Source organism: Melanotaenia boesemani, chromosome 5 (genome assembly GCF_017639745.1).
Source record: "Melanotaenia boesemani isolate fMelBoe1 chromosome 5, fMelBoe1.pri, whole genome shotgun sequence".
NCBI lineage: Eukaryota > Metazoa > Chordata > Actinopteri > Atheriniformes > Melanotaeniidae > Melanotaenia > Melanotaenia boesemani.
The window spans coordinates 9,157,120-9,181,313 of record NC_055686.1 but is presented as its reverse complement, the minus strand read 5'-3'; the positions used below and the strand labels follow the sequence as shown (position 1 = coordinate 9,181,313).

The following is a 24,194-nucleotide window of genomic DNA, read 5'->3' as shown; positions in this document are numbered from 1 at the left end:
CAGATGTTTATACATCTACAGATGCTGGTTTCCAACATCTTCATCATAAGCTGCTATTTAAGGGTGTCAATGTGACGCTCAGAGGTCACTTGTTACTATAATGCTAAAAACTTTGCAAAATTAAGGGAAAAAAAATCCATCAAAATGTGTGACATGATCAGCATTACTGTGTTGGAGAGTTTTAGAAAACATTTATCACATGGTTAAAATAAATCTGAGCAAAGAGCTGAACCTTAAAAAATACATAATAAAGCAAATAAAATGTAAACATATGTATATAAAATGTCTAAATATCCTAAAAAAAACATACAAAGCAAAAACACAAGTTAAAACAATACAAATCAACATCTCACGCTGGGTTGAAAGCCTTGTGGAAGACGCGGGTCTCGATAACAGATCTAAAGATATCATTATATTAAAAAAGCTGATGAATAACATGTGTCCAGGACCAAATTCTGCCACACAGCTCCAGATTTCTTTCTCTGCTTTTTCTTTTTTTTTTTTTTTTTTTTTTACATAGGGATTGTTTATTTCAGGCTTTATTTCTAATCTGTCCAATTTTGCTGGGAAGATTGGTGATGTGTACCCCATTTCCTTAAAAACTGCCACCATAGCCTCTGTAGGATCTCAAACCATGAGTCCTCCTTGATCAGAACCCTGCAGAATTCAGGGTGGGAAGTCTTCTGATCAAAGCCGATGCACTGCTGCCTACCATGACCTCCTCTGCTGCTTGCTCGGAGGCTTTTCAGCAGCACATCGACCGATTGCTTTGAACTGCATCACAAACGTCACATTCACCAGTTAAAATGACAACTACCATGCCATGTTAGCACTTCACTGGACTTAAGTAATATTGACTAAATTGTTAAAACACTCACTTGTACTCCCTTCATTTTCCAGGCTGCTGTCTCGTGTTGTGTTCGTGTGCTCTTGTGAGTGACTGTCAATGAGCGTGTGCAGGTGTGTGATGCGTCTCCTCAGCGTCTCCGTGTTGGCGTCTCTCAGAGCAACGAGCCAAGATGCAGATTCTGCAGAGCTGCTGGACTGCAGGAAGACCGTAGAGTCGCCGCTCTCAAAGCCTAAAAACACACATAACACCACCTATGTACATTTACTCAAATTTCATACAAAAACATGCAAATGAGTTTTTGTGCGTTATGTAACGTACTGACAGCCAGCCGTCTGCCATCTCCTGAAAGCTTCATGACGTTACATTTCTCCAACAGCAACACCTCCTCCAGTTCTCCTCCCTGTGTTAACATTTCATTTATTTCAAAGGGTAAAAAGACAAATAAAACTTCTTCTGTTTCATCTCCATCTTCTTTCTGTCGCTTACCTGTTTCTTTAAGATGAACAGCAGGTTTCCTCTCAGGCGACAAAATCTCTCAGCAAGAGCTGAAACACAAAGTTTAATTAACACCAACAACACTCAGAGTGATGTAGTGATGCTTTAAGGAAAGGAAGCAGGGAGAAAATGCAGAGGTAGGCAAAATTAGACAAGAATGTACTAAAAATCAGTGGCAACAGGTCTGATGGAGGGATAAATCCTCCCCAGAGCCCAAACATTACTGAGGCCGAGTGGGATCATCTGGACAGAGAACGGCACAAAAGGCAGAAACATCCACAGAAGAGATTTTGAAAGTCCTTCAAGAAACCTGGAGAACTGCTCCTCAAGACTTCAGAAATTAAAAGAAAGCTTGTAATTGAGGAATAAGGTGCTAATAGCAAATTTTGCCTTACATATACACTGCATTTCCATAAATGTTTGCACAATCAATTATTGCAGCTATTTATTGCTTTCCTGACTACATATAAAGAAACAAGGGGTGGCTCATTATCACAGTTATAAACATGGCTTTTTAGATTGTGAGTCATAAAGTTGTTCTGGTTTTTGACCACACGGATATTCCAGGAAGTCAGAGTTAGTCAGAAGATGGAAACAGAGAAGAAAACCAAAAAGAAAAAGAAAAAAACGCACACAAGAACAGGAAAGATCAGGAACGAAGAAAACATGAAAGATACAGTAAAGATTAGGAAAAAAAAAGATGTGAAAAGAAAGCAAAAAATAAAAATAAAAAAGATAAAAGGAAAACAAGACTCCCTTATCTCATTTTCCGATTAGTACATTTTCACTTCCTCCATCTGACTCCTCTTCTCGTGTCCTAGCCTCCCACCAGCAGAGGAAGTGAGGAACTTTGATCTGAGCCGTTGTTTTAAATCTACAGCAGAATTATTGTCACCCTTCCTTAAGATGTTGCAGATGACGAAAAAATGTCCAGTCAGGACACATCAGAGCATCATTGCTTTTATCTCTAATGAGAATGAGAAATCCTTCAAAATATTCTGCTGTGATGAATTTCTAGGTCTGAGGAAGGAGGATGGAGGAGGTGAAGAAGCACAAATCAGATAAAAGAAATTAGCTTTTTGAGACAAACAGAAAACAACAAAACAATAAACTACAACATCTGATACCTGTCTCCTTTCGTCCAACCTGCAGCATTCCTTCTTTCTGGAAATTTTCTGATGTTTTCTCTTTGGACAGATACAGCAGCTGGCTGCGGTTTACCCTTAGCTTCACCCTCCTCATCTTCATCCTCCCACATCACAGGTCAGCAACTCTCTATCGAGCCCATCATCTTCATTTCTTCATTATCACAAGCACATTCAGTGTTCTAAGTAAAAACACAATCAAGTGTGGAGGTTTTCGGGGAGAAAAGAAGGAATATTTGTTTCAATTTCCTGAAGCCATTTAAGAAGCCAACACGTGTAAATACAGCTCTCATCTGACTCAACATGAATCAGTGAACATGAAGTAAAACTAGCACACCAACAACACACCAAGACGCTGTAAAGCAAAAAGTGCATATTGCCATTTAAAGCCGAATATCAGCTGTACCTTGACCTATTTACATAACCTTTTAGCCATCCCGTCATATTACAGTTGAATACTGAGTTAAAAGTTAGCGTGACTTGGTTAAAACATGCTTCTAAAATAATCTTAAACGTAACTTAAATGTAAATATAAATTTTTAACATAATACGAGGTTTATACGCATCTCTTACCGGGGGAAAAACAGGTTTTAAGCCTCATGACTTTTTCACCCGCTGTTTGTTTGGACTGGAGATCATAGTGTAAAATCTGAAATATCGCGAGAGATGTGTGTAGTCAAGGTTACGGTTCCTATGTGCAACCACAAGATGTCGCGAGATAGCAGAACATAAAACGTTAAATGTAAAATCGAGATTTAAAAATGGTTTGTTCCATTTAATTTAAAAAGACCTGATATTAATAAATTAAATGTTTAACTATACTGTTTGTAACCCCTCGTGATGTTTTTGGGCTCTGTTTTTAAAACCGGACAGCAAAAATAAGCTAAACATGAACTGTAAAGGGCCTAATGTAACTCATTTTTAGCATTTTGATGTATTATTATTCCACTTTAGATTGTTAATTTAGACTTAGTTTTAAGATTAAACTGTCATGTTTTTCTTTCATCTTTCTTTTCTTTTCTTTTTCTTTCTTCTTTTCTGTCCACCACCTCTTTCTCTCTTTTTTTTTCTTGTTTCCTTCCTTTCTCTTTCATTCTGCTTAGTTTGCAGCAGGTCGGAATGAAGGTGACAGCTCTTTGTCTTCTTCTCAGTAAGTTACTTCCTTTTTGATGTTTTGAAGAATTTTAAATATTGTGTTAAATGGTGTGTGACTGGGTCACTTTGTAACTGTAAGACATTCCTAATTCTGGGACAAAATATCTTTTATCTCTTTGTAATGTCTCCATTCCCTCTCAAAACACTTCAAAGATGTTATAGCATTGAGGAAACCAAGCAAAGAAAGACTTCAGTAGTTGTTTTATCTCCAGCATTCTCTGTTAGGGACAAGTCAGGACTACAGGCAGGCTAGCCTGGTACTCCTACCATCTTCTTCCTCAGACATGTCATTGTAGTGTATGCAGAATGTGGTTTTGTGTTGGTGTCCCAAATAAAGATGGGGTCTTGAATGCAGTGCATGTTATTGTAAAGTCTGAGTGAAGTGGAAATACAACCTTCACCAATTCAATTCGGTTTAACTTTTTGCTGTCATTGTCACAACAATGCAGTTATAAATAACAGCGATATATCGTTTGAACATCTTAAAACTGGCATAAAGTTATTGAAAGTGAAAAAAGTTTACACTCTGTAGTACTGCTGTAAGCAGATATTAGTATAAGCAATATGGGCAGATATCAAACACTCACTTAATATGCTAAAGAAAAGTGCAGCGCTGTTCAGAAACTGCTGCAATGCAATTTTTTTTCACAGTTGAAATGGAGGAATGTGGTGTGTGTTATGATTGGTTGGGGCAGAAAGAGGAAGGACAAATCATTAAGCCTCACTGCCTGAGGATAGAGGCTGTAGGCCAGTCTGGTGGATCTGCCTCAGAGGGATTTATATCCTTTCCCAGAGGCAAAGCAGGTTTATTTGTACAGCACATTTCTGTACAGCAGATGGTCTCATAAGTCTTGATGACTCATATGCCATCAGTAGATCAAAAATGTATTTTGGACCAGAATCATTCAGAGCCTTTTACATCTGCAGCAAAATCACTTATTTGGCACACAGGAAGCCAGTGTAAAGATGTGAGAACTGAAGTGATATTTTCTCTTTTTCTGGTCTTTTTAATTTTGTTGCACTTTTTGTTGCAATGACAAATAAAGTTCTATTCTATTTGTGAGGACACAAGCAGCAGCTTTCTGGATTAGTTGCAGCTGTTATAGTGATTTTTTTTTAATTATTTTTTTTATTTTTTGAGAAAACTCCACTACAGTAGTCAGGACTACTAAAAACATGCATTAACAAGTTTTTCCAAATCATGTTTATTCTAGATATATTATTGTATGGTAAAAGGTCGATGTGGTTACTGATTTAATATGGCTGTTAAAATTGAGCTCAAAGTCCAAAATGACACCAAGATTTCTGGCTTGATCAGTGATTTCAATTTCAGCAACACATCCACGTATTGATTTGACTGAGACACACACTTAAACTTTATATGAGACCAGAGCATCCTGGATAGGCAATAATATAGAGCAGAGTGTCATCAGCATAATTATGATGAAATAATTAGCTTGTCTCCATGATCTTAGCTAGTAAGAGCATGTAGATGCTGAACAATAGGGGGCCCAAGATGGAGCCTTGGGGAACTCCACAGGTAATCTTTGTTTGAACAGATCTATAATTACTAACTGACTAACCCTTCAGAACTGGACGAGAGATTCCCACCCAATTTTGCAATCAATCTAATAGGATGTCCTGGTCAGCTGTGTCAAAAGCAGCACTGAGATCTAAAGCCCTGTTTCCACCAACGTGTGTGGGTTGCGGCAGGGTGGGTCAGTGCACATTTTTTGCCATTTCCACATGCAAAAACTGGGAATGGTAACCTTATATCCGACTCAGCATACACAAATCTGGTTTGTTCATTTCAATAAAAGATGATTTGCTTTGTGTTTCATTTTGTCTGATTTAGTGATTGAATTTGTGGATTCTGACGAAACAACAGGTAAGATTATTAGATTTTTAAATTCAGTAGAGGACACTGCATCATTATTTACAAAATTATTTGTCAAGGTAGAGCATTACTTGTGTTTCATATTTTCCATTTCTTTACCTCTCTTTAGTCTCTGTGACAGTTTTTCCTGAAAGACTGCAATTCTTTAAATATGAGCATTTCTCTGTGAGCTGTGAGGATAAGGAGGGGAAGAAGGAAGTGGCTGGATGGAAAGTAATGATGAAGATGGAGGAGGAAGAGGTTTGCTTGTTCATATTAAGCTTAAGTCTTTGCTCTTGTCACAGCTGATACTGGAATGAGAGTGTAACCCACGGTTGTCCTGCAGGTGTGTTCAAGGCAGCCCCCCTACTTCGTCAGCGCTGCGTTTCCCACTTCAGACAGTGGAGTATACTGGTGTGAAACTGAACTTGGAGCAACCAGCAATGATATCAACATCACTGTCACTGGTAGGATTGGCGACATATTTAAACCAAAGTGGTAATGGTTCATTTCAGACAACGCTAAGTGGATTCTCAATTAATTTGAAACATAATCAAAGATATTCTGTATCATTACTACCTAAACCACTGTAAACATCCTCGTATTCTTCTGGTTTTGATCAGTGAAATGGTCATGGTCGCCCTCTAGTGGTTGGTTATAGCTAAAACATGAACCTCACCCCACAGCTGTTGGCCCATATGAGTTCAGGTTTGTTGTTACAAGAGTCATTCAGCACAATTATAAGTCACTTAAAAGATACCAAATCTAATAGCAGGGCTTTGATAGCCAAAAAAAGCAATCAGACATATCTCCATTGGCTGGTTTTAAGAGAATTAACCTGGTTGCGTAGTCTCTCCAGAGGGTAATATGGATATTTTCCATGGCTGAAAGACGACTACTCCTTGATTCCGCTAAAAGTTGGAGCACCTTTCCTCTGCAAAAAAAAAAAAAAAAAAAGAAAAGGATAGAGGCTAAATGGTAAGAAAACTGAAACTGGGTGCAACTTCTCCTCAAAACAGGCAAAACCTCCCCAAGGAAACATATAAATCCTCTTGTAAAGTTTCTTTACTTAAAAAAATTGCAATGGAAACCTGATTAGTTCTTATCCCAATGCTGCCTCATCTAAACGGATATAAATGGCCAAATCAGTGAATGAACCATCTAAAACAGTGTCATTTGATGTGCTTTCTTATGTGTCTTCCCATTGTTCAGATGGTCTTGTGATCCTGAAGAGTCCAGTCCATCCCGTGACGGAAGGAGTCAATCTGACTCTGAGCTGCGCATGCAAAGCTGAAGCATCCAAATGCAACCTCCCAGTAAATTTCTACAAAGATGGCAAGCTCATCAACAGCAGTTCTACAGGAAACATGACCCTCCTCAGTGTTTCCAGATCTGATCAAGGACTCTACAAGTGTAACATCTCAGGATCAGGAGACTCACCAGAGAGCTGGCTGACTGTCAAAGGTGAAGAGGTTTTTAAATGCTACCCGTGTAGAAGCTTATGTAGAGCTCACACTCTACAGCAGGGATCTCCAACTCCGGACCCTCTTGGGCCAGTGTCCTGCAGGTTTTATATGTTTCCCTGCTGCATCACAACTGACTCAAATGAATGAGTCATTAAGAAACAAACTGAACAAGAAACATTTGGAGATTTACTTCCTTGGAACCAGGTGCATTGCCGCAAGAAAACATCTAAAACCTGCAGGACTCTGGAACCAACTATTGTAACTATTTTAAAAGCTGGGGAATTACTGAATTTTGAATGAATAGTTGTTAGTTTGAATTTGGTTAAATACAGCTTTGTTAGTATAACGGCAATTCACAACAAAGTCATTTCAAGTCACTTATAAAGACTTTAGGGTTTAACCTTATGGAACGCAGAATGGTGATGTCCACTGAAGTGCACAACCAAAAGGAAAAAAAAACTCCAGTATTAGCAAAGTTCTGTTTTTTACTCACTTTTCTTGTGACATTTACATATTCCTCACATCCCTTACCAAGTACATATAAAGAGTACCATTCAGTACCAAACACATGAGTGTATTTACAACTGTGACCATTATAAACATTCAATACAAACTAGTTCTAAACACAACATCATAAAATACAAAATTACATCCCACCATAACCATTTACAAAACCCCCAAAACAACTAATACTAATTAAGAACAACCGAAACTTAACTACTTCTAATAACCAACTATTAATTCAGCACACTAGGCCTTTGTCAGCAACACTCATGGGCAGGCTTCATGATTGTGCTGATCTCTAAAATCACCTCAGAGAGAGAGAATAGAAGCAAACTAAAACATATACTGAAAACTGAACTAAATCAGTGCATTAACTAACTAAAGAGGATCCCTAATCTCTAAATAAATGGCATCAGAGTGTATGTAAAAGTTGGAGTACATGAAACTGAGCTCCTACTGCATCTCCTTCGCAAAGACACATTCTAATTCAATACAATTAAAAAAAATATATAATCCGCAGTAATCAAGTTTACAGTAATACAGTATAAGTCTATGCATAAAATATGATTGCCTAGCTGAGGAAGCTAAAGGATTACATCAAATCTTGGAATGCAACTAAATGTGAACTCCCCCCACCTTCCTTTCTGCTGCTTTAAGACATCTGGCTCTTTCTGCACTAATACTGCATCCATATCACTACAATGAACAGCAACAGTTTGAAGATATATCTTCTAATTTTAAATTGCTCATAATTAATGATAAGTTTCTTTCTTCTTATAGTGCCACCTGCAGGTGAGGATCCTCCAATGCCACAAGTGTCTGTCTCAACACTTGTCCGACACTTAGTGGTTGGAGCTCCTTACTTGATTTCCACGGTTCTTCTGGGACTTATTTATAAAGACAGGAAGAGGGAGAAAAGAGGTGATGTTACTACACTATAATTACTACTGATATCATCTTAGTTTATGTTTATTTTCTCAGATAAATCAAATCTTCCAGCACTGAATTGTTCAAAGAACTCATACATTTAGTGGTCCTTGGCAGTCAAGCTCAAGAATAAAATGGGCATCCGCTCAGCAAAATAGGTCCTGACTGGCCATTTGAGACACTAAAAGCAGTTTCTGTCAAAATGTGCCAGAAATGCAATGATATAGAAACAAAGTGGGTGGTGCACAGGTATTTTAATGCTATTATTAAACAGCAGCTATATTTCATGAAATGAGTTGGTTTCAGCCATTGGTGTCAAAAGGAAGCAGGTACTTTATCTTATATAGAAATAGATTATTCTACTGTTTCTGAGATTATTCTATTATTTAAGCAAAATGCTACTTTAAAATTGTCTGTTGTTAACTTTTGTTGTATTTGTTTTGCTGTTTGCAGACCAGGACATTCAGACGAGACATACAAGCAATGAAGTCCTCATGCAGATAATTACATAGATATGATGATGCTCAACATGCTCGTTAACCATTGGCCCACAGACTAGGAACTATATTTTCTATCTTTTGGTGTCAATCTCTTTGTACCTGTTTGCAATTAAGAAAAAACATGAATAAATGTTATCAATAACGAATTGACAGCTCTGACATAATGTGTCTTTCCTTTGAACCAGAATAGAACTTCGGCTTTTCTATGTTTTATGGCAGGTTTAACACATTGGTGCCTGTGGGTTGCTGGTCATTGTTTCTGTGCTCCTTGAAGTGAATAAACAGGAAGTGTGGGGGTGTGAGGTATTAAATGTAAGCGTCTAAGGGCACATATAGGTCACTTATACGCCTGTTTCTGTCTTTGTGCTAAAATTAATTTTATCTAAAATTCAGTCATTGTTGCCTTAGTCGCATACATTGTTTATAATAGCAATCATTTACCATCAAAGATGATAAAGAATCATTAATCACATAAATCTGCATGGCCTCAATATAAAGCCATAAGTGTTAAAGTAGTATACATAACACTTAAAAGTCAGCAGAAGCAATGCAACACCTTCTACTGTTTCCTCTAACTTAGTCAGGAGGTTGAAGTTTTGGTAAGCAACCCTCCGGTTTAACAGGAAGCTACCTTATGTTTAGAAGAAACCCTGATGGTCTTTTATGCCACCCATATCTCACTTCTATGACTGAAAAGACACAAAGACGTGGTTTTAAATTGTGTTGAAATCTAAATTATTATTATTAGGTGTTTCTAATTAGTTTTAGTAGAATTTATGCTACAAACATCTAATCTACTATGCATAGCAAAGAAATGAAAAGTATACTACTAAGGTATTTGTAGTTTTAAGTGGTATTGTGTATGTTTTTGCAAGATTTAAACTGGTGCAACTGGATCATGTATTGGAAAAAAAAAATAGAAGAATAGCAGGTATTTTCTATAGACAGCATCCCAGTGACCTTTAGTGGTCTGAAACAATGCATCCACTCTTAGGTGGTTTCATTTAACTAAGAAATATAAGTTTGAATAAATAAAATCTGCATCTGTTTTCCGTTTTGTTTTCATTTTAGATGTACAGCCTCTTGGTTAACACTTTGTTTTCAAACATGCATTTAAGTATATTGACTTGGTTTGGACAGTTATAACTTGTAATTGTAATTATAATAATAATAATAAAGTTGCACTGGATTTGACTGCAGAAACATTAGTATGAACAAAGTACTAATTTCTTTACGACCAATTGTTTGTCTATGTTTATTCTACCAAAATTATGATACAATTTCTGTGACATACAAAGCTAAATTAAATAAAGCCGTAATATGAAAATGTGGTTTTAATGCGTCTAATCATCATCACTTTGTCCATCAAGGTAAGTCTAGTATAATTTTAGCCTTTTTCCAACTTTCTAAGATCAAAATAAGGGGTAAAATAGACACTTTGTGACCAGCCATTCCTTGTACAGACATGTTTTATAGCCTGTGGTGCAAATAAGTGATAGAAGTTCAGTTACATAAATTTCCAGCCCTCGGGTTGTTCTGTTTTGTTTTTGGTTTTTGAACTGCTTGAAACCATAGAAACTCTGTCACAAGCTCCATAGTGATATCTTAATCCTTTGTTATTTATTTGTTGTTGTTTGTTTTAAATTTGTTTTGCCATCTATTACTTTTTCTCTTTGATCAATCTAATAACTTAAATCGGTTTTGTAAATTACTAAAGGAAAGTTTTTCTAGACTGTGAGCTCCTCACCGTGAATATCACCGCCCTTGCGGTACGCAAAGGAGTACCTACCGAACAAACCCTGTTGGGGAAGAAGAGGGGGGAAAACACTTCCGGGTGTGTTTGACTTTTTCTTACTTTGTTTTCATGGCAACTTTTTAATCAGTGTCTGATTCAAAGTTTAACTTCCAAACATGAGGAGTTGACGGCAAGAAGAAAAGCGGAAGAAGAAGTGAAAGAAGAAGAAAGAGGAGAAAAGGAGGAGTTAGTTTGACAGCGGTGAAGGTAACTGAACTGTGGTTACTGCTCGCTGTTTTCCTGTTTGTTTTTAGCCGTTTAAACTTCTTTAACGCCATCTAAATCCACCCTGACAACGTTTAATTAGCATTTAATGGTAAAAACGGGGGGTTTACAAACATAGAAACTCCATTTTCATGTGTCAAAGTAGTTGGATAGGTATTTCAATGACTTCAATGCAAAACCTGATGTATGAAACACACCCATAAAACCTTACAGGTATGGTCACACAAGTTGTCTTCACTTCCAAACTTATTATATCTGCACACATGTACTAAAAATAGTACAACCTTTTAACACCAAAAAAAGTTTTAATAATTAGATTTAGTCGTCAATATACATTTATTTGAATTATTTAAAGATGCATATATATATTAATTACAGCTTTTTTATTTAGTTTTATTTCATACTAGAATGTTTATACGCATATCCTCGAATGTTTTTACTTCATATCATAAAAAATCATTAAAAAAAAAACATATTGCAGCTAGAGCAAACACCCCACAGCAATGCTGAGTTTACTGACCTAGTTTTGTAAGGAAGTCACATACATCTGTTTTTTCCTAAGCAGAAGTACAGGTAAGTCCATTTTATAGTAAATGATAGTAATTTTGTTGTGATGTGGATGATTTTTAAAATTAATATAAACATAACTGAGGCATTTTATCACATGGTTACATAATAACTTGTAGATTTAATGTCTGGATAGTTGATATGGGTGTTTTCTGGGTTGGGACTATAGAAGGCCTAAGGTCACCTTTTTCAGTTTTATTGTCCTTTGAATAAATTAGATTCTATTCTATTCTATTCTATTCTACAGTCATTTAGCAGACGCTTTTATCCAAAGCGACTTACATTTGAGAGGAAGAACAACACAAGCATGAATTCAAACAAGATGGGACGTCATAATTAAGTGATAGTCAGACCGCTTTTGAGTCCAGTTGGACCCAGGTGCTGTCATGTAGTGCTAGGTGCTAGATGATGCAAATGCACTTTGCACCTAACTTTATAGCCACAGACATGAATTACAGCACCATCACATCCATAAAAGCATTTTGTAATGCAACAAAACACCAGGGTTTGTTGTCTGCCAGTGACTCAGGCTTCAATTACTATAAACATGGCTGTGTTTATGGTTAGTTATAATTCCACCTTCTGCCTCCATCATTATAGTTGTCACAGTGTCAGTTTGTAAATGGTATGAATGGTGTTTTCCAGGTGGCAAGGTGTATTTAAAGTTGTAAGTTTAGTTTCTTTCTAAATGAATGAAGCAATTTGTGGGATTGGAGCACTAATGCTATGCGTGTTAGCAGCCACTAGAGGGCGATAGATGGCAGCAACAGGAGTGTACAGTCAGGAAAAAAAGCCAGATTGAAATGAAAAGAAGTGTTGTCGTAATCTTGCAGATTTGTCTCAGGCAGTACTTTTTACATCCATTAAAACAGTCTTGATGGAAATAAGATCCCTTAAAGCTTTTGTTTTCAGAGTGAACTGATTGTTTTCTTTTCTGTACAGACGAGAAGGAGGAAGATGGAGGAAACGGAGCAGGGAGATGTTAGTGTAACATCCACCAGTACAGAAGAGGAGTTTCCTCAGAAGGTGAGACACCATGAAAACCTTCATCTGCTTACCATCTCTGATGTCTCTTAACTTCTGTGGCTCCTCTCAAAGGTTACAGTTTCTGGCTTTAAAGGAGCACTGCAGCAGCCTGTTATGAAGATCAGCATCATCACCTTTACTCACTAGGTTCCTTTCAACACTATCACTCAAAAACTTAAGCAAATTATTATTTAGAATTGAAATATATTAACATCTACCACCAACAATCACCCTGATGTCTTAAATAAACTTTAACCGAAGCTCCTCGCTATGACCTGAAACGTGCATGTGCTTGATTTTGTTAGTTCCCTACACATATACCACGTGCCTTACAACTGGTCACATAAGAGAAGGAGCAGCTCCTACAATGTTATCAGCAACATACACACCAACACAAGCAGAATGGAGGGATGAACGGTGACAGTAAGTGGATGAAACGTGTTTGATACGATGGTTATTGTTGTGGTTGGTTATGAGTGGAGGAATGTGACGCACCTGTGTGAAAAAGAGGGAATGCTGGTACCGGGTTGGACCGCCTTTACCTTCAGAACTGCCTCCATTCTTGGTGTGAAAGATTCAACATGGTGTTGGAAACATGCCTCAGAGATTTTTCTCCATATTGACATGATGACATCACACAGCTGCTGCACTGAGCTTTGTGACATGGTGCATTATTCTGCAGGAAGTAGCATCAGAAGATGCTACACTGTGGTCATAAAGGGATGGACATGGTCAGCAACAATACTCAGGAAGGCTGTGGAGGTTAAACCAGGCCACGTTGGGACTAAGGGGGCCAAAGTCAGTCACCCTAAAGATGGATAATACCATAATTTTTTCTTTTTCTTTTGATATGATGCCTTTAATTTATGCTACTTTTTCATCAATACAGATACTTTTTGTCCCTTAAAGGAAAATCATGATTGTACAGAGTGCATTGATATTGTTATTGCAAGGGCAATGTTTAAAACTCATCAACATACACGATTAAAAGAAATAAAATAATAAAATATGTCAATATGTAGATTAAATAAAAAAACAAGAAAAAGAAATCCTTTAAAATTCTGATAAAAATAATAACAAAACCTAATTAACTTTCTTAAATAAAAAAAATAAAACATAGTGCTCAAGGACCTGCATTAGACTAGTAAAATATTAAACAGCATCATCATCATCATCCGATAGGCGACCATCATCATGTGACATGGAAGGAAAATGCTGGAGTTGTTTTTACAATGTAATTTTATTACCTGGAACTCTTAGAAATTAAAACAAATTGCATGTTTTCTATCAGAACAGTGGTATCACAATATTTTAAAAAAGTATTGAATGTAGTATTTTGACTAGCAAATATCAAATACTGGCAAAGTATGTGCTCCAGAGTATCGATACTTCCATCCCTAACTCAGACCAGTTACAACCATGCAACGTTCAGTCACTTAAATCTTCCTCGTTTTGATGCTCAATTTGGACTGCATTAAGCCGCCACCATGTCTACGTGACTACATGATTTCTTTATGTTAATAAGCATTGAACAGATGGATCTAATTAAGTGGCTGGTGAGTGTATATTTATTTTTCCTCACAAGTCATGATCTTTTCTTAAATGTTCAAACTAAAATGGGTACATTAAGGCATCATTTTCTTCTCATCCAGAAAAACTACATCTATTTTTTTTTCCCAAAACACTGTGAAAGTTCTGGCCCAGCATTAAAACAAGCGTGAGCTCGTGTCTTGCTGCTAAATGAACAGATGGTGGAAGCAGTGAGGCATCGGATTGAACAGTTTCCACTAAAATAAAGTATTCAAATGATGTCAAGTTCAGCTGCTGGTCTAAACAGTAGGATTTGCTCATTGATGCCTTTTTATTTTTTATTTTATTTAAAATTTATTTTATTTCGTGTTATCTGATTTTTGTTGTATCTTTTTTGTTTTTACTTTATTTTATTGTATTTTTTCTTTTTGTTTTGTTTTCTTATTGTTATAAATCTAAGCAAGCATCTTAAATTGATGATGAAATACAAATCTAATTGTCGAAACAATGTTATTATCTACAGTGAAAAAAATGAGCCACAAATGTAGAATAAATCCAGTCTTTTTCGTAGATTTTCTCTTAGGGCTCATTGTAGGGATCAGGGACGTCACACTCCAGCCTCTCTAACCTTTGGAAATGTCAAACGTGGATGCTGCGAGGCTTGCTTTACGTCAGTATGTGCTTCTCTGTCTCTTCACCGGGACGTTACACATCAGCCGGCTTCCTTCGGTGTCCTTTCCATTCACTCCTCCTCAGGTGTGAGTTTGTGTGTCGACCACCGTGAGGAGACGTGGGAGTTTTAAGCTTTGGGAGTGTGGACTTTCCTGTTGTAGCAGAGGGCTGTTTGAGGGTTCGGACCTGGTTTTAGGGTCTGGGTCGGAATACGGTGTGAGGGATTGCTTGACGGTCCTCACAAAGATGCAAGTACACTTGTGTGTGTCGTTACATCTCATATCTGTCAGACTATTTCCTCTCCTGATTGTTTCGGAGAACTCTGACCTCTTTTGCTTCCCACCAATCACAGCATGGAGACATTGTCTCCATGGCAACCTCACAACCTTTTGATCTGGTAATTGGTTGGCCACTGTAAGCTCCGGTTCCCACGGCGGTCCAGCATGTTGTCGCTGTGACTTCTGACCTTTTTACTCTTGGGTGCTGATGAGGTTAATGCTGCTTTCAAGAACTACTGGAAATTTTAGCTTTTACAAAGAAAAGGAGAATTCGTCTTTTTTTTTATCTACATTGTTTTTTTTTGTTGTTTTTTTTTAATGTATATACCTGTGTTTTTAAGGCCTTTTGATTAGTTTAATTTAAGTAAAAACACAGAACTGAGATAAAAAAAAATCTTGTTTTTTTTCTATTTATTTTTTTTTTCATAGCAATTTCTTCTTATTATTATTTATTAAAGGGATCCTTGTTGTTATTTTATTTAACCACATGGTCCTTGTGTGCATATCCTTCTTTCTCTCTGTTTCTTCTCTTTTTAAAAATAATGTATATATTATATATATTATAATAACTTTTGGGGCTGGGTGGTGGGTTGTTTTCTTTTGTATTTGTACATTTGTACACTATCCTTAAAAAAGCAAGAAAAAAACATAAAAAAAAAAACTAAAGCTGATGGCTATTAATTCTTGTCTTGAAAGTTCAAGCTCATTAAGCCACTTGGATTGACTTTGACATGAACACACCGTCTGACAGAGGCTAATATTTCTTTACCCACAATGCTGCTCTTTACAGGAAACAAACAGCGACTCCAACCAGAGTGACAACGAGGTTGCTGATTGTCCAGCTGAGCCTATGTCAGAGGTCTCCATGGAAACGGAGGACAGTGAAGGTAAAGCAGTGATGAATTAGAGGCTGAACTTGAAGCACATTTACTGTGAAGATTTAACAAAAAAGTGGATCTCGGAGCTGTCACTGTATGAATGATTTTCTCATTCAGATTGATCCTCCAGTTTTACCTCAACATTTTATGACATTAAGTGGAACCCTGAACAATTTCCTACTTGAACCACAACAAAAATATTTGTTAGTGAGAAGGTTCAGATTTATTTAACCCTCACACGTCAGTATTAAATATCTGAATGTAAACATTTTCCAGAAAATCCAGTTGAGTTTTGGCAAACATTTCAATGTAAAACCAGCTTGTGAGTATTTTCCAGATGGAGGGAGGAGGGCAGATGTATGATGAGGATGCAGGAGAGGAGTTCAAAAAGGTGAAGAAGTGAGTGCAGGCGGGGTGGAGTGAGAGGAGATAAATGTCAGGAGGGATTTGCAGCATCGTGGATGATTGAAAAGGGTTACTAGAAGTTAAAGAGAACAGCTCTGTTACATGGGTTTGAAACTGTGTCATCAGTAAAAAGAAAGGAGGTAACAGTATCACAGAGATGGCTCAGATAGAAGTTTTGGGATTAAAAATAAAGGGATTGGTGTCTTAATTCATACTAGCACTGACCTCTGACCCCCAGAGCTCCCAGTGACACCACAGAGTGGACCTGTGGTCATTCAAGGCAACAACAAGAACCCGGCTAGCGAGAAGCTGCAGAGAGTCCGCAAGTGGAGCATCACCAAATATAAAGTGAGTGGGGACGGACCAGTTTGTTTCTGTTCAGATTACAGATGTATGATCAGTAATTACCAGTCTGATTAGCAGTAATGTCCCCCTCCCCCCCACGCAGTGCACCAGGCAGGCTCTGTCTGAAAAGCTTGGCCGTGGATCCCGTACAGTGGATCTGGACCTGGAGCCACGCCTCGACCTGCTCAAAGACGACCGACAGCGCTACGATCACATGACCAAGCTGGCTCAGACGCTGTCCAATCAGCTCGCTCAGTTCGCCGTCACCCAGAAGACTCTGGGGGACGCTTTTACCGAGCTCAGCGTGAAGACGCCGACGCTCTACGTAAGTCTAGAAAATGTCATTTATCTGTAGTGGTGAGAAGCTACTGCTCTGCTTCCACAAGATGCTCTGATGAAGTCATTCAGTTCAATTTAAATTTATTTGTATAGATAAATTCATGACAAAGTCATCTAAAGACACTTTTACATCACAGGCCACAGTTCCCAGTCCAGACAGGAAAAGAAATAGGAACAGAGCAAGAAATATGACAAGAGTCAACATCAGACTGACTTTTTTACTGACTAGAGAGCGCTCAGAGAGGAGGTGGGATGCGACATGGATATCCAGTTGCTAGAATGCAAAATTTATTTATTTTTTATTTATTTATTTTTCTTTATTAATCCCACCTTGGAAATTCTTTCTCTCCATTTAACCCATTTTAGTTGATAGGATCAGAGGGTTGCCAGGCTAGATTCCAGCCTTGCTCAGGGGCCTTTACCTTAGTTGCCAGCCTGGGGACTTGAACCCAGGTTCTCCAGACCCAAGCCCACCTCTGTAACCACAAGGCTACCACTGCCAAAGTGAAGCTTGGCTATAACAGGATGTTCATGGCTGGAATTCAAAGTTGTGAAGTGGTTTCTCATCCTCAGGACGCTGCAGGGCAACAAATTAATAAATGTCACCGTGCCATCAAAACCAGTCAGAAACACATATTTTTGTAGCCCAAAGGTTACATGATGCTAATGTAAGATCCAATAGAGCTTGGAAGGAAGCAACAAAAGGAGAAGCTAAAATTAGATAAACATGATCTCTGCTGCTAGTTCTCCTCAGAACTCTGGCTGCTGCACTTTTCAAGTTATTAGACAGCCTAATAATATGCAAATGCAATAGACCAGTCTTGAAGTAACAAATGCATGGACTTGATTTTTCTGCCCCAATGATGTAATACTGACATCAGGTGGAGTTCAGTCTGAATGCAGAGGCTCAGAGGTTCCTGTCAAAGAGCGGCGAGACCCTGACGGCCGCCATCAACTCCTTCACATCCGACATGAACACTCTGGTGAACAAAACCATTGAGGACACCATGATCAATGCCAAACAGTATGAGGCAGCCAGGTGGGTGGAACACACTTCCTCTTTGCTCCTCCATCCTTCATTTGCTCCTAATTACACTGTTCAAGAGCACAAATAACTCTGTGAACTATTCATTTGCACATCTACAGGATCATGGACCTCATACTTATTTATTTATTCAATCTAAATAATTTATATAATTAATTAGTTTGTTTTTTTGTTATTTTTTCCCTCCCTGAGTTGCACTGTAAATAAGGTGGTTTTCCAACTTCCAGCAGTCTACAACTTTGTGATATTTATTAAGCCTCTTTTTAGCAGCCATGCAAACAGCTGCTAGTTTTGTGAACTGTCTTGCAATATTTTCTTCTTCCAAGGAATTATTGCAGAAAAAGGACTGATATTCAAATACTTGACTGGCTCAGGGGAAAATATTTGTTAACCCCATGAACCTAGTTTTTATTGTTTTTTAATGGCGTTCCCATAATGAAATTCATGAGATTTGTTGAGATGTATAAATATCAGTGTATGTGTTACTGGTAAAGAATAAATGAAAATGGCACATTAAATGGAAAAAAGTTTCATGCTCACCTGAAAAAAACGAAAAAATATCCCTTCCAGGATGAAAAGAAAAGAATATCTCTCTGGTCTCAGGTCTTCAAAATGACCCAAAAGGGAGATCTCAGGTTTTAAAATGTGAAGCCATCGAAGATGTGGATGACTTTTACCCTGTCTTCCAGGATCGAGTACGATGCGTACCGAGTCGACCTGGAGGAGCTGAACTTAGGACCTCGAGATCCCACCACCCTGCCTAAACTAGAGGGGGCCCAGAAAAACTTCCAGGGCCAAAGAGAGAAATATCAGAAAGTCCGAGATGACCTGTCCGTCAAAATGAAGCTTCTGGAGGAGAACAGGGTGAGAAAGGAGAAAGTTTTAAGAACCAACAACTGATGTCACATAATTAATCTTCATCTATGTATAAGGATCATCAAAGCTGTAAATTTAGAAACAAGTTAGTAAACTTAATATTCTCTCTGCAGGTGAAAGTCCTCCATCATCAGTTATGGCTGTTCCATGGCGCTGTTGCTGCTCACTGTTTGTCATGTCATGGTTTCCTGGAGCAGAACATGCTTCAAGCTGCCAAACACCTCAACAATGCCAGCGTGGACGGCCCCTCCTGGCTGGAGGAGAGTTGATACAAAAAGCATCAATCAAGACTCAAAGTGTACCAAAGTTGCAGACATCGAGTGAAAACAGGTTGGACGGCTGTGAGACTTGTGTTTATGGGTGCATAATTAATTCATATCCGACTGGAATTTAATTTTGAATGTTTCTGTTGGATATCTTGCTTCTGGAAAGGTCTGGAAAATGGGTGAATGTTTGCAAAGGAAGCAGGGGACTTAGTGGAAAAGTAGTTTGTTTTGGATATTGAATGGAATTTATGGGGTCAACTCTTGTTTGTGAAGGCCAAAGAAAGGTCTCAGAATTGGTTGTTGAACTGCACGAAAGCTTATTCTAAAATTACATTCACAGTTTCGGTAATTATCTTTTTAAACCATACATATATTTACGGACACAACACACAAACTTACAGCAGACACCCCTTCTGGTTTCCTCTCTGTCTCAGTGTGTTGGGAAGTAAATCCGTCTGATCCTTTGTGGAGCACTAAGCCTCTCTTTGAACTTCAAGAATCTGCAGCCACTGCAGTCAGAAACTCAGAGACTAAAAGTGCCTTAACACCACTGCTGGAAAACAACTTCAGAGTCGATAAGTACTGCTATAATTCTCTTCTCAGCACCCCAACCCAATGAAACACATTCATTTCTCATTGCACTTTTTTTTTGTCTTTTTGCATAAGCAAAGAAAATATTTTAGCATTGACCATCATATTTGCCATTTCCAGTACCGAGGCACCAAATATCAAATATATGCTCTTTAATATTTTGAACGCTAACTAATTTCTCAAAGGGATTTGGATTTTGTCATGTTTGTAAATATATTTCCATTAATTATATATATTATATAATAAAACCTTGAAACATGATAGCTAAATGTTGAATAAAAATTTGTTCTTTGGGGAAATATTCAGTTTCAATTGAACATGCAAGCAGCAGGTTTAACATCGGGATCTCTTGTCTTATCAGTCTCAGGTCCATTTCCTTCTTGCTTTGCATCACAAGCAACTGCTAAAAGACCACTAGTTTGGATCAAACCAAAATAAATGTTTTGCTTTTGTTTTTTGTTGATCAAATGTTGGTATTTGTCTGTGTTCTAGTTGCCAAACTTTTAAAGTTTATTTCCAACCTGTTGGAGACAAATATTTAGTTTCAGTAGCATTCGTCATGTTAAAACCAAAGTTATCCCTGTATGCTGATGATGGTGTCTTGTTTGTTGGTAAAGTCGGATTGTTTGTAGCCATTCTTTCATGCAGTAATTCCTCATTTAGAGGCTGTGTTTGCTTACTTTGCCAACTACATACGTTTTTTTTTTAATGGCCATTGACTGTTGACTCCTGGTCATCTTCTTGTATTCTTCTTCACTGTACGGACTAATGATTTGCTTCTAACCAAAACTTGTTGCCTCTTTTGTTGCTATATTTTGCTAATATTATAATAGAACTGAGTGTATTTTTACATTATTGCGAGAAGATTAAGTCTTAGTCCTACACCAATAACTGCAAGTTAAAAAATAAAAACTGATGTTGTTAAAACAATGAAAAACCTGTTTGTTGCTCATGTTGGGTGGATTGTCGTTCAACTTTAGGGGAAGATTTCATCAGAAAATAAAGTTGTCACCTTACTTCGATGATGTTACTTTGATAATAAAGAAAATTTTGTTTTAGACTGCATTTTTACAAGTTAATCAGCTTTCAAAACTTAGTCTTTTTTTCTTAAACCCTCACAGATACAGAAACACTAACTTGAATTAAGACCTGTCCATTTATGGCAGAGGATGATTTCTGTATGATGTTCTCCAGTGACTCACTCCAGTTAATACGCATGAGTTGCATTTAAATACTATTTTCTGAAATAAGTTTTTTGGTGATAGGAAGCTTTTAAATTACAATATTTAAAAAAAAAGTTTATTGACAATTCAACAGGTTACATTATTTTATTTTAAGCCATTCTTAATCCAACGTGTTAGTATTATTTGTTTTGCATGCTAGAAAAAAATGGTAAGGACTTAAGGAGACATTAGCTTGGTTGAAAATCCTAAATAATTCTTTTATTTTCATTTTACTAAGCTGCTGTCTCAGTGGACAAATAACAGATGAAATAAAAAGGTCTCATTTTAAATGGTTAAAAGAGGGGTTTAACAGTGTTTTCTGTATTTTCTCAGCTTTAAATATTTTCTAAGATGTTTATTACAGCTGCGACTCAAAAAACTCTTGTTGACATGTGAGAATGTGTTTTTCTGTGTGTAAGTTTACCTAAAAACTACAACTATGCAATCAGTGACTGAATGTATTTATGCTAAAAATTTCCTCAAAATTTTCTTGCATTTATAAATTATGTGGCATTAAAGAGAAATTTCACTGAATGGGGTGGGGGGGGGGCAGTCAGCACAACTCAAACTTTAATTAGAACTGTCCCCTTTTGCAAAAAATAAACACACTGTTCTTAAATGTATTCAAAGGTAATTACATTGTCCGTAGCAGTAGTCTTTACCGCCTTACATATGTTAAATCCATCCAGTGTGCTGCCTTCCTGTCACCTTCTAAATATACAGAATATACATGAGTCTGAAATGCAGTAAGACTGCTAGATAAATATATGACCAGCAATTTACATTCATTTGTGGTTAGAACAATTATCTTACTTCTTAGTCATCTTGACGTTCCTGTATGATGTCATACAGTTGCACTATGTGTAACTTGAATCTTTATATTGTGGTTCCAGTTACGTCATAAGTTTCTCAAACGATACCTATATTTCATTGCATGTAAATCCTGCTATCTTGACAGTAATGACAGTTTTATGCAATTTTGGCAAAGCATGCAGTTAGCTGATCTCGAACACTTGACAACTTTTATGTGATGCCCTCACTCCTAAGCAGAGAGGATAGAGTTTGTGGATTTGTTGCTGCTCAAGGAGTAAAATCCAAAAATATTCAAATGTAATTGAGTGTTTGAGATTTTCTCTAGGAGCAGCAGGTTAACAGATGATGCATCATCTTTCTCTGATCTGCTAAAATTCCCAGTTAGTTAACATTATCTAATTTCTTCTTGTAAGACTAAAACAAAGGGTTGACATTTAGTCATTCATTTGATACTAAAAGAAGACAAACACGTACACAAATACAATCATTTTAATCATGTTTGAGTGTATGTTTTGTTGCATGTAATACATCTTGAGCTTGCCAAATAAACCAGTTTTAATCCAACATGTGTCTGACAGGGAATTTCTGGTAAATGTGATTTTTAATAATTTGAGTCCTCACTGAGCTGAAGCACTGTCATCTAAAGTTTTACTGATTTTAGTTTCATGTTTGTATGAGTACAGTTTTCTTCCCAGTTGATTTTATAGGTGCTTTCCACAGACACAATATGTGGTTTTCACCTGTGTTTCCACCATAATTTTCCCTTTCTGTGAGATTTAAGTGAGATTAAATAAGATCATAAGCCTTTGTTATCATTGTCCAGACAATAATAATAATAATAAAAAAAAACAATTTAATGTCAGTTAGCTGTTTTTAGCAGTACATGAGCCTGAGTTTATCCCTCAGATGGATAGCTTACCATTAACAAATGAAACTTTAACTTTTTTGTGTTTCACAAGTAAACAAAATTAATTGATCAATAGAACAAATTCGTAAGCTTGGGATTAAAGGGAATTTCTGTAATCTAACATAATTGAGTAAATGCATTGTAAGGAAACGCTAAAGGCCAAACCAGATTTACAAGTTTAACACATTAAATACATGGATTGTTACTTCATTTTCCAGTTACAATTACAATACCAGCTAACAGCGGAGTGGATTAGCATGCAGTGTAGACCTTCTCTCTTTATGCAGGACGATTTAATAACAGCACTCTGGTCTGTTTGTGGTTCTGTTGCTCCAACTGCTTTAAAAAGAGGCAATTATTCACCGGCCAACAGCAGGACAAAAGCTGGATTCTACTGTTTGGTCAGTGTGAGACTGATTTGTACTCTTGCGTCCAGGCTCAATTTCCCAAACATTTCCATTACAGAAGTTTCACCCTACAGAAACTCAGTCTTTGTCTTTTAGATGAGGGCGTTAACATTTAGGCCTAATACTCCCAACTGTAAAGGTGGTGGTATAGAGCTGTGGTTCTCAAACTTTGTTCAGTAATTACTTAGCCAAGTACCCCCTAAATAACCAGAGGTGTCAATTTACATTTTAGTTCAGGTGCCACATGCAGCACAGTCTGATCTGAAGTGAGTGGCAACAATAAAATAACAGCATAATAACCTATAAATAATGAAAAAAATACTTTTCTCTTTGTTTTAGTTCAAAGAAGTACAAGTACATTATCAAGACGTTTACCTTTAATGAACTAGCCTTTTAGAACAACATGAAATTTCTGGAAAATAAGTGAAGTTTCAACCATATTTTACAATAGTTAAACATTTTTCTATCACATATAAATTACAACATATAATCATATTATAAAATATATAGAAATCCATTAAATATTTCACATCTTAATTTAAAATCTATTTATATAATTGAGCAATTTTATATATTTCTTGAACAGATTTTATCATTTCATATATATTAAATAGACTCTCTCTCTTTCTCTCTCTCTCTCTCTCTCCCTATATATATATATATATATATATATATATATATTAATTTCTGTTTTATAAACTTTTTCATCTTCTCAAAATATATTTTCTTTTTATTTATTGTAGATATTTGATTAGTTTTATATATTTACACATTTATTAGAACTTCCTGATCACAACGGATCTAAAACCACCAAACTTTTAATCCCAGGTATCTGGAAGTAAAACAAACTCCAGTATTTCCAGTAATGATCAGAATAAGTTTTCCAGAACTAGAAGTTTTTTTAAATATACATATGTGTACATTTCCTCGTGTGTAGTAATCCTGACCACCTAGACTGTCTCATCTCATAATATCCCTCTTTATTTTCTCATGTTGCCCCATTTAAGAAACACTGTTTTAGAGAAAGAGTTTTATTCAAAGATAAAGAAATTACTTCTTTTTGTTTGTTTGTTGTTGTTTTTTAGGAA

General features: G+C 36.8%; 3 protein-coding genes across 8 annotated transcripts in view; 2 read left to right on the top strand and 1 right to left on the bottom strand.

The window, feature by feature from the left end:
* The window catches only part of LOC121639718 (type II inositol 3,4-bisphosphate 4-phosphatase-like), a 34,767-nt gene extending 31,625 nt beyond the window's left edge, over positions 1-3,142 (bottom strand). For 3 of the 4 annotated variants that reach the window (XM_041985172.1, XM_041985171.1, XM_041985169.1), the window contains exons 1-5: positions 3,064-3,142; positions 2,473-2,672; positions 1,337-1,395; positions 1,169-1,250; positions 879-1,079 (exon numbers count right to left, since the gene is read on the bottom strand). In XM_041985172.1, the coding sequence (XP_041841106.1) occupies positions 879-1,079; positions 1,169-1,250; positions 1,337-1,395; positions 2,473-2,593 (463 nt within the window). In that variant the 5' untranslated portion in view covers positions 2,594-2,672; positions 3,064-3,142. Of the gene's footprint in view, positions 1-878; positions 1,080-1,168; positions 1,251-1,336; positions 1,396-2,472; positions 2,673-3,041 lie in introns of all 4 variants that reach the window. The other variant, XM_041985170.1, reaches the window with a different exon arrangement.
* Positions 3,143-3,588: 446 nt separating this feature from the next.
* LOC121639791 (high affinity immunoglobulin gamma Fc receptor I-like) lies at positions 3,589-10,177 on the top strand. 2 transcript variants are annotated; one of them, XM_041985297.1, is made up of 8 exons: positions 3,589-3,640; positions 5,501-5,533; positions 5,652-5,782; positions 5,868-5,988; positions 6,734-6,985; positions 8,272-8,412; positions 8,872-8,956; positions 9,044-10,177. In XM_041985297.1, the coding sequence occupies exons 1-7, from the start codon at positions 3,610-3,612 to the stop codon at positions 8,928-8,930; spliced, it is 768 nt and encodes a 255-aa protein (XP_041841231.1). In that variant the 5' UTR covers positions 3,589-3,609; the 3' UTR covers positions 8,931-8,956; positions 9,044-10,177. The 2 variants fall into 2 exon arrangements, with proteins under 2 accessions (XP_041841231.1, XP_041841230.1); XM_041985296.1 differs by having other exon boundaries at positions 8,872-9,065.
* A 530-nt stretch (positions 10,178-10,707) lies between these two features.
* LOC121639781 (arfaptin-1-like) lies at positions 10,708-22,356 on the top strand. 2 transcript variants are annotated; one of them, XM_041985275.1, is made up of 8 exons: positions 10,708-10,920; positions 12,448-12,531; positions 15,802-15,898; positions 16,533-16,642; positions 16,743-16,964; positions 17,860-18,017; positions 18,713-18,887; positions 19,013-22,356. In XM_041985275.1, exons 2-8 carry the CDS (start codon positions 12,463-12,465, stop codon positions 19,166-19,168), a joined length of 987 nt encoding a protein of 328 aa, XP_041841209.1. In that variant the 5' UTR covers positions 10,708-10,920; positions 12,448-12,462; the 3' UTR covers positions 19,169-22,356. The 2 variants fall into 2 exon arrangements, with proteins under 2 accessions (XP_041841209.1, XP_041841210.1); XM_041985276.1 differs by lacking the exons at positions 10,708-10,920; positions 12,448-12,531 and adding an exon at positions 12,586-12,954.
* The last annotated feature ends 1,838 nt before the right edge of the window (positions 22,357-24,194 follow it).

Excerpts from the sequence above, each read along its gene's own strand:
- LOC121639791 (XM_041985297.1), top strand. The coding sequence starts at position 3,610 with ATGAAGGTGACAGCTCTTTGTCTTCTTCTCA. Across the intron at positions 5,783-5,867 it reads TGAAGATGGAGGAGGAAGAG|GTGTGTTCAAGGCAGCCCCC; the intron begins GTTTGCTTGTTC and ends GTTGTCCTGCAG. Across the intron at positions 6,986-8,271 it reads GAGCTGGCTGACTGTCAAAG|TGCCACCTGCAGGTGAGGAT; the intron begins GTGAAGAGGTTT and ends TTCTTCTTATAG.
- LOC121639781 (XM_041985275.1), top strand. The coding sequence starts at position 12,463 with ATGGAGGAAACGGAGCAGGGAGATGTTAGTGTAACATCCACCAGTACA. Across the intron at positions 12,532-15,801 it reads AAGAGGAGTTTCCTCAGAAG|GAAACAAACAGCGACTCCAA; the intron begins GTGAGACACCAT and ends TGCTCTTTACAG. Across the intron at positions 15,899-16,532 it reads GGAAACGGAGGACAGTGAAG|AGCTCCCAGTGACACCACAG; the intron begins GTAAAGCAGTGA and ends TCTGACCCCCAG.